We start from the raw sequence: 12,864 nt of genomic DNA, 5'->3' as shown, positions 1-12,864 counted from the left end.
CATCATCAGATGGTAGCGATAAATTGGACACATCTTGACAAAACATCAACAAGACCACACTTTAACAGCCCTTCCATGGACACTAGAGTTACAGCCAAGCAGAGATAACATGGCGTCATACCATTGTGTTTGAAATGCGCAAAATTAACCCCATCATGGGAATATCTTCTGAAAATGGCCAGAGACAGGACAGTACAAACAAAAAAGAGATTTTAGTAATATATGTTTTATTTTTTTTTACACCAGCAATCTGAATACTATTACAAGACAATTTACACAAAAAATCTCAAATGTGCTTGGATTAGAAGTAAAATTCTGGATACTTGAAACAATTCAGGAACAATAACTCTTCTCTTCTAAAGTTGAATAAAATCAGACTAATTATGGAGGACTGCAATGGCTTGATAATGTTTCACAGTAATTTTGAATTGAAAGCATATTTAATTTACACACGATCAAAATTGACATACATGTATTATTAAGTTATTGCAATAGTAACTTTAGAACTTAAACTTCTATAGCATTAAAAAAATTACCAAAAAGTTAAGTGGTAAATGTTGTTAAAATAGTGTAATAAAGTATACAAAAAAGATCAAAGAAAAAAATAACGAAACAAAAAAAAAAAAAACATAAGTTCCCACTATGAAAAAAAACTTGATGATTCAAACTCGTTTGTTCTCAGAAACAAAATTTAATTACTGATGACTGATCGACAGGATTGACATGGAAGCAAAATGGATTACAATGTACTTTAGAATTAATATTATTGGACTGGATCTGTATTGAAACTAAATAGTTAAATAAGTTTTAAATCAGGTAAAATGCATGTCCATTGCCCACAAATATGAAAAAAACAATTTTACTCAAGGATACTTTCTTTATCTGAAAAGATTATACTTTGATCTCTACATCAATAGATTTGTTTAGAATAATTTTTTAAGAGAATGTAAGAAACAATAAATTTTTGACAGAATTAGCTGCCCTTGAAATGTTAATTTTGTGTGCATTTCATTAAGATTATAAATCACCTTACCAAAATGCTTTGCTTTTCAAGTGCACTGTGGTGTGGTGTTAAAATAAAAAAAAAAAAACAAGTAATATTGACATATATTTGTTTTGCCTCATAACAATTTTTCCAATTTAGCCAATTACCAATAATGTTTTTAAATTTGGAATTATCTACAACTGAATGAATAATTACAAATGAACACTATATGTACATGTATTTTATACATGTTATTAACTTCACTCTTCAACATGCTGAAGTGCAAGTTCAAACAAATAATCAAGACACAATGTATAATACATGAAAAACCTTTCATAGCTTAGTTCTACATAAACAAAAGTTCTCACTAGAGAAAAAAATTCCATCTTAAAAAAAAGAATCCAAATAGTCTGCCTTTCATGCGATAATCCATATTGGCAGAGCACATCATTAAAGACTCCGTGAATCGGCAAAGCCTCTTGAACGAGTCCATGTTGACAGCATCCTAAAGATGAATATATATTCCACAGAATGTATTGGAATGTGTCACTTCTTTGATGGACATTAAATATTAGGTTTGTCATTAATATCCATATTGATCATGACATATGTTGGATTCGCCCATTATCGGAAAATCCAAATTCACGAAATGTTTAAAACCAACTTCACCATGCCTTGGCCATCTACATGTAGATACACGAATATTGTCCTTAGTGTTTCAGAAGATAAATTTTAAATCATTCTACCATTCAATGTACATGTACATGTAATTCCATATGGTTAGGCCTCATTAGTTCTAAAATAAAAACTGGGTTTATTCATCTCAGGGAAAATCCTAACTGACCTTTTTAACAAGTCACTTGATATTTCCTATTCAATTGTCAGACTTTGGTTTGGTGGAATTGAACTGTGAATAATTGATGTAAACATACTTACAGTGGGTATCCAGGGGGTTCATGGGGTGATGGAAAATTTGTGTTACATATATCTTCATTAAAAATATCCAATGAGCAAATAATGACCTGAGTGCCCTTTGGGGACCCCCCTTTTTTCAATTTCTCAATCCAACTCTGTAAGTACATACACACGGAAATGAAACATATATATATATATATATATATACAAAAAAAATAAACAAATATTGTAAATGAATAAATGTGCATTCTACTCATGCCATGTACATTTATATATTGATAAAAATTACATTTAAACATAGATGATGTACTGTACACATGGTAAGTATTGAAGAAATCTCCATGCATTTACAATTAGTGAAAATACATGTGATTTCCAGTTTATTTACTTTAAGTCAAAAATATTTCAAATTTCAAGAAAAAAAAAATGAATATACGTGTAACTTCAGAAGAATTTATAAATGTACAGTACATGAAGAAATGTATTTATTTTTTTTTTAAATGAAATTTGAGGTGAATATACATGTACAAGGATATCACAAGTTGTCAAAGTTGAAGGTGAAATGTCTTGTATAACAATTCAAATCCTGTATAAATATAAAAATAAAGTATAATACATGTTTTTACATACTACTTCTTTTACAGTTTCATTTTAATATTTGAAAGTATCGTTTTTTAAGAGTCATTAAAAGGATGCATACATGTACATGCATTCATAATATTTATAACTACAATAAGTTATATTTGTTTACAGTGCCTAACATGTTCATTGTTTTAAAGAGTCTTTTAAAAGAATATACATGTATATACATATATGATATTCATGACAAATAACAAATAAATATTTTTTAAATCATTTGAGTAGGACTAAATCAAAGATAGAAACATGAAAATGATAAATACAACTATATACATGTACAAAAACAATGAAGTGAACAGATTTTCACTGATGACACATCTAGATACATGTACATGTATTTGAAAAAAAAACAACTTGATGAAGACCAAGACTTATTAATAAAGAAATATAAAATAATTTCCAAAAAATCAATTATTTTACTAAATAAACTGTTCAGGGTTTGACATTAAAGGTTGCCCGATTGCCCGGGGCAAGTAAAAACGACATCAAAGTTGCCCGACTGGGCAAGTGAAAAAAATATGTGCCCAAATTACATTATTTCTGATCATCGCAGCTCTAAAACATCGAAAATTACTTCTGTATAGTTCGCCATTCTTCCCGACCTTGCTGACCTAGATTATCATTGGATAGTTTTCTGATTTTCCCTTTGCCAAAAATAGATTGTATGATATTAATGTCGACCAATCAGATGCGTCCAATTGTACATCTATTTTTGTTATCCAATTGAACATCGCGATTTATTTATGGAATTTCTTACTTTGGAAAACTGTAAGAAATCTGTATCGAAAACTTCGAAAATATGAGAGAAAAAGAGAAATAAAATTCTATAGAAGATAGTTATTGTTGTCCATTTGTTAAACTAAAGATGTGAAATAAAAACTCCTCACATGAATACTTGTAATTTCTTTGCTTCTTGTTTTACCCCTTATTCCCGCAAAAAAGATGACGGCTTTTCGATTTATTTGGCTTGCAATTAATCAGTTCTCCCCAAGTGTCGAGGGAGTAAGCATGGCCAAGCAGGGGACACTTGACTGTTTTGGGGTAACTGGGGTCCCCGAAATTCCACAGAAAAATACAAAAGCTGACTATGAATTAAAACGAAAACGTGGGTTTAATGATGGATGGCTGAAATTTATGTTAAACCACTGTCATCTGCATTATAGTTGAACAGTTTCTTGCCATCCACGTCTTATTAAACAAGGGTTTCTGGTTTAAACACTATATAGTGACACAAAGTTCTGGGCAAGTGAATCACATATGTCACTTGCCCGACTGGACAAGTGAATATAAAAGTTAACGTCAAACCCTGAAACTAATTTAGTATCATTTCTTTTAAAGATTTTTTATTAAGTTAATTACAAAATGTATTACATTTATGTAAATAAAAAAGTAAAAATGTATTAAAGATAATTAAGTCAGTAAATTAAAACATGTTTCTTAGAAAAAAATTCTGATATTGTTATGAAGATTTCTGATAAATTAAATCATTATAGATTAAACATATTTTATTTATCTTTAGATCTGAATTTGTTTAATAAATTAATATTGTTTTAGTCCATCAAGAGAAGAAAAAAACACTAAATCATAATAAATGCACCATTCAACAAAATATACATGTACATGTTATAATCTTATTAGTCATAAAAATACAAACTGGCATTGTTCCTCACATGAATCATACATTAGATTTGAACCAATTATAAAATACAGGTATAGGTGTTAACATAATTACAGTGGCGGGTTCAGGGTGTAGTCCCCCTTTGAATAATTTTTAATTTTTGCAATCTATGGACCTTAATGAGCAAATAATAACCTGGCACCCCTCCCCTTTTTCATAATTTCTCCATCCACCCCTGTTAGTGCTAAATATATAAAATCAAATACACATACATGTACATATATATTTACACAACAACTGACTTAAAAATCAACATTTTATACATGTAGCTGTACATGTACCTAATGTGAATCTATAAATTGAAGATATTTCTATTTATCATTGCATTTGCAAGTACATGTAATCACTGTTGTGGTTAATTTAATGTCCTTAGTAGTATCTTTCAATAATATACATGTAATTAATATTTCAAGAAAAAAACACAATAAAAGTTATGAAATAAATAAAACTTTTAACAAAAATATGTTGATTTTAGTTGAAGCAATGAAGACTTATAAGGATATCACATGTTGCCAAAAAAATTCTATGAAATTAATTCAAATCATGACTAAAAAAATGCTACATGTACATTACATGACTGTACTTTTTTAATTGTTGTTTTAAAGAAATTTATTTTTAAAGGCCTACATGTAAATACTGGGTATGAATAAATCACTAATACATGTACATATCTTTTACCACATTCATATCTTGATGTGGTACATGTATGGTGTTAGATATTTACACAAAGTAATACTAGTATTAAAATTTTTGATTTTAATTATTTTCAGTTTTCAAAGAAGAAAATTTCATTTATTTAGAAACATGAAAAAGCAAATATATACAACAAAAGGCAAACATTATTTTCAATGATGACACATCTACATGTAGATACATGTACATGTATTTGACAATCTTGATGAAGGCCAACTCTGATTGATAAAAAATGTAAATTAAATTTATTTTACACTGTACTCAATATGAATTTTCTGTACTATTTGAAACTTTTAATAAGTTAATAATTATCATATTTTTGTAAATCTTATGCCAAAAATTAAATCATGTATCTTTTCTTTTTATCAAGTTAATTATCATATGAACAAATATATGTTTATTTATGTCTGACAATTAAGAAAAAGGTGGAAATGTCTGATGTTATTAAAATTACTTTAGAAAAACAAACCCTACATGTAAACAAATATTTAATAATTTATTTTTTATGAGAATTTTGCACTGAAGGTATTGTTTATCCGCCATCCATATTATCTCACAATTGAAGAGCTGAAATACCATGATTTCCCGTCATATTTCTGCTATTTACATTTAATGAAAGAAAAACCGAAGTTCCGAATGAAAATGTTACAACTGGTACCTAATATGAAACTCACCACATATAGTATTCAATTGGCAGGGAACCAGAAATATGGCGGGAAATCATGGTATCTCAGCTCTTCAATTGTGAGATTATAGGGAACATTTCAAAACATCCATAGAAAAAAGATGGCGGATAGACAATACGCTGAGTGCAAAATTCTCATAAAAAATAAATATGGAAATATTTCGATCTCGGAGGTAAGAACGAGAAATAATTGTATGAAAGTTGTAGTACAGAACGACATGAATTAAATGCCAACTTTTTTAAAGGAACTTATGAGTAATTTAAAAGATAATTAAAAAACTGCAAACAGACTGAGGTGAATTCGAGTATACATTTAAAAAATAAAACATGTTTTCTTACCTTGAAGTTGAAATTGAATTAATCTCAATAATTTGTTTATTTCAGTGATGGTTCTCCATCAAAAGTCAATATACAGTAAATATCCTGACCACCTTCTTCACATCAACAACAGTGAGGAGATGGTTCACTTTATCATAATGTACACACCACGGGCGATACAACTTATCATCTCTACTGACCACAACTTCATGTTTATCTCCATCCCTTGAAATTAGTAATAAATTAACTTTGTTATAATCACACACAAAAATATTCTGGTGTTCATCCATTGATATTCCATAAGGCCATGACATTGTATTGTGATCCTTGAATGTGAAGATAACTCTGAGGTCAGAATCTAAGACAGTAACTGTGTCGTTGTAGTAAGGACAGGTATAACATATTCTGTTGCCATCTGTGTCTATATATGATAAACCAACAATCCGGTCATCATGGAGTTTGTCTATTTTTTCTGTATCTATATTAATTTTTCGGATTCCTACCTGAGGTACACAGAAGTATAAATGTCCATCACTATGTGTAATTCCTCTGACTGGACTCTTTATCTGAAGTGTTTTAATGATTTTACTCCTGTCTACATCTATGATGGAGATTGTTTTATGGAGAGGATTAGAAACAGCAACATGGTTCTCATTGATGACTGTTACATCGTATACTGCATCTCGTCCTCCATTAAATCTGACTGATGATTTGTGTTGACCATTACTGTGTAGTATGTTTACTACACCATTGTATGGATCAGTCAACACCAGGAGTCCATTAGGCAGCGTACAACAACCAGTACACAAACCTTGATCTACTGTAAACTGTTGTTTAAGTGTCAGTTGTCTGGGGAATCTTGTCTTCACCTCTGCCTGACCTACGTTTGGTTTGTTTATGTCTATGGATGTTGTATTTTTTTCTTTTGATACTTTAATGTCACACAGAGTTTTTATTCCAAAAATTGTGTCGTCTGCAGTGATGTTTTCATTCATTTCTATGTCTGTATTATCCATGGCTCCTTTTTCAGATAATTTATGTAAGATTTCTTCTGATTCTTGGACTTCTCTCTCCATTTGTTTTGTGGCAATGAATGTTTCGAAATTTGATACATGGTTCTTAATGAGTTCTTCCTGTTCCAATAATTCACCAAGTTTTCTTTTATTTGATTCCAGGATTTTTGTGGTGGCTTTGATTTCATTTATATTTTCATTTACAACTGACTCTAACTCTGATAGTGTTTTGTTTTCTAGTTTCTTAATTTGATCAATAAGATTTTGTGTTTTTTCTTTCACCTCAGTTGATAGTTTTTCCTTCTTTTTCTGTAGTTTTTTCACATTTTCTTCCCTGTCAATGATTGCATTCAAGACAGCTTCATGATTTGTTTTTATATTGGTCCATAAATCCTCGAAAACTGCAGATGATTTTACTTCACGGATGACATCTTCTATATCTAAAGTGTCTTTACACTTCTTATGGGACTCCACTCGACACTTTTGACAGATAACAGAGTCATGAGATCTACAATAATATTGATATCTTTGCTTGTGTTCTTCACAGTCAAGTTGAATTTTTTTGTCGATGAATGATGCCATTTTTCTGCAATATAAAGACAAAACTATGAATTTTAATTTTAGTCCAGGAGACAATTCTCTTAAAATCAATTATATATAGCTTAGTATAATCACTTTTTGGGATTTGGCATTGGTTCTATTTTTTTGTTTTGACGGTGGTGGTCAAAGCAAAAAAATTTCTCCAGGGTCGAATCCAAAAATGGATAAGGCTTGTTACAAAATGTATTTTTATTGACTTTTGAATGAGTTTACACATTTCGTACAGGTTAAAATCAGTTACATACAGCTGTGCTGCGAAACGTAGCTTGAACTATTATTTTGTGATTTGGCACTGAGGATATTTTTTTCTTTTGACATTGGTGGATTCAGTTTATTACCATTTTTTTTTTTATTGACTTTAGAATAAGTTTATATAAACCTTTCAACTTTCAACTAACTTTGACTTTTTATGAGCAACTCGGTCTGTGTTTCTAGAAAAGCAGAGGACACTTAACCTACTTTGTATGTATTATTTTAGTGACATGTACTTCATGTTCTTTTTTATGTCTGTTTTCTATGTTTTATCTTTCTCACTGGATTACTTTCTTTTGATTTCTGCTAGAACCTTGGTTTCCTTGATTACTATTCATACAGTAGGTTAACCCTCATGGAGCGCAGTGGTCAAAATACTAAGCCTCTTGACCTAACTTAGCAGATACGCTCATCAGTCGTTTGAATTGTAGCGACAAATAGCAATATTTGACTCTTTTTTGCTATTTGTCACTTATATTCAAACGACTGTGCGTACATGTATATTAAGCCCTTGTTTTCCGTTAAAAAAATCCAAAGTTGTAATTTCAAAGGTTAAACCTACTCCAGCAATGCTGGAGTTGGCAAGCTATTTTCTGACTTGGTGCCATCCTAAGAGTTGGGGTATGGGGGAACGGAATTCCAACTTCTAACGTTGTAGGAGTAAGGTTAAACCTCTCTGGAATCTCGAATTTAAGTACTTGCATGTGTCATCCCTTTCGGGATCGGTGGTGGTCAAAACAAAAATATATCTCCTGCACCGAATCACAACAGGAATTACTGTCATGTCTTAACTTGGCACAACCGTATATATCGTTTGAAAATCAACACAGTTATTGAGGGACAATATGTTTGTATGACTTACAGACATGCAACACCGTCAGGGATTTAAATTAGCGGTGGTCCTGCACCTTTCAGACAGACGCGGAGTTTCTGTTTCAATGATGACGTAAGTCTGCGGGTCTCACTAATTGGCGACAAGAGGTGACAAAAAGCGACAAGAAACAACAAGTGGAAGAGCGCAAAGAAATTTTTGTTTTTATTTAAACAGAGACATACAATTGTTTATTTATGTGTTTGATTTAAAGCAAAAAAAAAATAAATAAATAAATAAATAAAAGAATAAAAAAAATAGGAAAATATTGTCTTTAAAAACCAGGAAAAGAATATTTTTCAGGTAAAAATGTGAAGATAAAAAAGGTTGTTAGAAATATTTCCAAAATGATAGTAGTATAAGGAGGATTTTTTTTCATTAAAGAAAAATAATAAAAAAGAAAGAGATAAATCAATAAAGTAACAGGAAAACTGACTTCAAAATATGTTATAAAGATTCAATTGTCTCATTTTTTAGAATAAAACATATTGCTCAACTTGGTATTATTTTTGCAGTTTTCATATCTCTCTAGAGAATAACCCATTTTATCATATATTTTGAACTAGTTTCTTTTATAACAATGCATTTTGCTATGTTTTTCTTCGGTTAAAGAAAAAAATAACCTTTTCTTTTAATCATACCATTGAATATTGTTTCCAAATAATTTCCTGTTTGTTATTTCACATAAAACATGTTTCCATACTTTTATCAATTTGAAAATACATCAAATCAAATCTAACATATAAAGATATAGTTTCTTTATGAATTGTAGTATCTAATTTATTCAAACTGTTCATTGGTCAAATTGAGAAAAGATTTTTTTTATTTTAAATTTGTATCAGTTGACTTCCGTTTTTTTCTAAATTTTCCTAAAAATAATTAACTCATTTTTTTCAATAATTATCTCATTTTTGTCCTATGTTACTTTATTTGGCCTTTAAATGAAAAAAAAAATGCCGCTTTAATTTCTCGAATTCTTGACCTTTCTTGTCCCCACTTGACACCTCTTGTCACTAATTAACTATAAATTTCTATAGGAAACATTTTGTTATAGTTTGCTAAACAATGTGACATTGAGTCACGGTAAGATAGCTACTTGTTGCAGTTTGTGTTCAAGCTTCCTGGTTCAATCATAATACAGAGTATCAGAAGTACTTGTAAAGTCCGAAACAAACTCAATATAACATCAAACGAAACGAAGAACGAAATCGAAAGAAATGAAATATAACAGAACTAATCAAAGCAGATCCATTAATTTAATATAGAAATTGAAACATGTCCCAATAATCATTATAATTGATAGGATTTTAGGCTATGCCAATGATGGACGGAGCACTTGTGTAATCGTCTACTTCCGTCAGAATATTTTAGCCAGTCATAGTTCTGGTCTTACATTCTACATACATGTATATAGGTCGCTGACTCTTCGTTAAAACAATTAATTGTGTTTTGGGTTGGAAGGAAAAACTATTTGAAAATAATATACGTTGTGAAGTGGCTCAGTTAAACGTACATAAGAATAATGAATAAGTTAACAATAGCCACATTTAAAGGTAAAAAGGGAACTACATACGAATATATTCAAGTTACCTATTCATTTTTAAACGCATAATAAACCATTTGATGTTTAACTAGAAATGAAAACCCAGCGAGATTGTAAATAGTCTTCAATCATAGAAAAAAGAATAATAAAAGGAATGCCGAGTACTAATTGGGAAAACTGTCTTATGCAGGCCTTGAGGCAGTGGTTCCAGTCAAAAAACATTATAAAGAAAGGAATGCTATGCTTTTATTTGTCGCTCATCGTTTGACCATTTTTGTTACAAAAAGGTACCATAACCCCCAAAACCATCCTGACGTATCATTCACTGTATCATAAATATATTTTTATTACGGTTACCGCCTCATGACAACGGAAGCTACGAGATGGCAAATAAAAATGAAACTTTGCATAGACGATGGCATATGAATTTCGATAATGCACTTCTTGGAAATTGTGCCATATTTTGGTCTAATATTATTGCTTTTTGCAATATTAATCATTCTATTTTGCTATTTTGGCCATGATTGGTGAAATTATATCACAGGGGCTTGCTCACACTATGAAATATGCAGCCCGACTCTATATATTAAGAAGTATTTGGTGGTGATACTTGTGTTTATTTATTAGGTTGTTTGCAGGGCAGTAATAAGTTATAAATATATTTGATTTTATTCGGGGTTGGGGGTGGTTGAGTTGAAGCGAGTTACCCCAAAATCTGGGATTCCCGTTTTCTTGTTATATACTATTCGGACTGCATATTTGGGAGTAGGACCAATCCCCTGTGATAGTATTATAATACTTTATCGTTTATGTTAATGTACGTGTCTCTGTACTAGGTGCCCAGAAACTAAGCGCTTTCACATGACACATAGGTGTCTATGAAACAACTTGTAGCACTTGAGCTATGAACCTTATCAACTGAGAAATGAAGATAGTTGAGTGTAACACGTTTCTAAGGATATGATTTATTTCAATGATTTGTGGCTTAAGGAGGTAGAGCTGGGGTAGGGGACGCCTCTTGAAATCAGTGATATGGTTACATCATATTCGATTTCACCAAAGCATATAACGCTTTCATTTGAAACATAATGAAATCAGTCCAAGTTACTTGATGCTTACATGATATTGATGTCAAATGCTGAATACAAACGTTATAATGATTTGTAAGAGTTATGTCCTTTACCCTATGTCTACCTCCTTAAATTTGAATTATTTAACAGACAGTTTTGACCTGGAGGTCGATAAACTGAATTTCGACCTGAAAATTTAAAATTGGGAATGGTCAACTAGTAGTTTGTAGTTCAATTATGGGCTATATCGGAGTGTTCCATGTAAACATATATCGAACCCGAACATTACGCAAACTGGCACGCTACTATGATGCATTATAATGTATTTTGGTGTGTGTGTTTTTAAATGTCCCTCATAATCAGAATGGTGAATTTAAGAAAAATAAAACGATGAGTTTAATATTAACCATTTATAATAATAAGCTTATAATAAGCTTATGTTAAGATACGTTTGAATTCGATTCCCGTACTTTCCTTTTATTCCATATTTTTGGAATACGACGAATATTTGAGGCGCTAAAACGATTGATATAAATTGATTCAGTACATGAGTACTTTGATTCTACAGCATGAATCACCTCTACCATTGGCAGTGTCTGAATTCTACGTGGATTGGTACTTGAATATACATGTATTAATACTTGTTATATATGGATTTGTGTACATTGTATTGAGGCAGACCTCATTCTGTTTCGATATTTCAAAAAAAAAAAACAAACAAACAAAACAAACAAAACAAAAAAAACAAAACAAAAAAAACAAAAAAAAAAAAAAAACAGACTAGTCTTAGTATTAAAGTTTGACCCTTGACATATTTATCAACCATTATGAAATAATAAAGCACGGACAATACAAGAAGATGGTACAATGAACTGAAGTAAAAGCTGAATGGAAAAGTAAATCTTACTCTTTACTGGTCAGTATTCCCAATTAGCACGAAGTTAACTTATTTGAACGTCAGAGAGGAAAACGCCCTGTTGGTTTAGTACGGAATGTTATCTTTTTACTTCCTGGTATAACCACAGATTTCAAACGATTAGTTATGGAAGCTCATAGGGTACACCCGAGTTGTTTTTTTTTCAAAATAAGTCAGAATAATTGGTTAAAACTTGTCTTGTCGACATTTCAAAGGTCAGAATGTTGTTTTATAAACAAACATGTCGACTTTTATCATCATATATTTCTCGACTTTTTTCCCCTAGTTCGAATGATCGAAGTGTGTGCATTATACATGTATCATGGCGGCTTGTTTTTGTCAACTTTGTAAACCACATGTCCACATATTTTATTTCAATACACAATTACACATGCGCAATCACGAATGTCGAACGCCTGTCAGATTGTTATTTACATCGGCTAGTTCTACATCCCATCAACAAATAATTTGCCGAAAGATAATTTATTTGAACAAAATACATCTTACCAAGCCAATATAATATTATTTCCACAGAAAACACAATGTTAATGCTACAGACGTATGCTTTTCTCCCACAGGCGTATTTTAACCTGACAGGCGTATGCAGTCGTATTTAAGTAGAACCGGGAATATCTGCCAATCAAAATCGAGCTACATAAAGGACTTCGTCGACAATAAAATGACCT

General features: G+C 30.9%; 1 protein-coding gene across 2 annotated transcripts; it reads right to left on the bottom strand.

The window, feature by feature from the left end:
* Positions 1–210: 210 nt before the first annotated feature.
* On the bottom strand, positions 211–12,323 carry LOC148600547 (uncharacterized). 2 transcript variants are annotated; one of them, XM_088559728.1, is made up of 2 exons: positions 12,170–12,323; positions 211–7,512 (listed from the first exon to the last, which is right to left on the bottom strand). In XM_088559728.1, the coding sequence occupies exon 2, from the start codon at positions 7,506–7,508 to the stop codon at positions 6,000–6,002; it is 1,509 nt and encodes a 502-aa protein (XP_088415854.1). In that variant the 5' UTR covers positions 7,509–7,512; positions 12,170–12,323; the 3' UTR covers positions 211–5,999. The 2 variants fall into 2 exon arrangements, with proteins under 2 accessions (XP_088415854.1, XP_088415855.1); XM_088559729.1 differs by lacking the exon at positions 12,170–12,323 and adding an exon at positions 8,641–8,827.
* Positions 12,324–12,864: the final 541 nt, after the last annotated feature.

Source organism: Perna viridis, chromosome 13 (genome assembly GCF_037379345.1).
Source record: "Perna viridis isolate PV_CMFRI_1.1 ecotype Kerala chromosome 13, ASM3737934v1, whole genome shotgun sequence".
NCBI classification, from domain to species: domain Eukaryota; kingdom Metazoa; phylum Mollusca; class Bivalvia; order Mytilida; family Mytilidae; genus Perna; species Perna viridis.
This window is presented reverse-complemented; position numbering and strand designations above follow the sequence as displayed.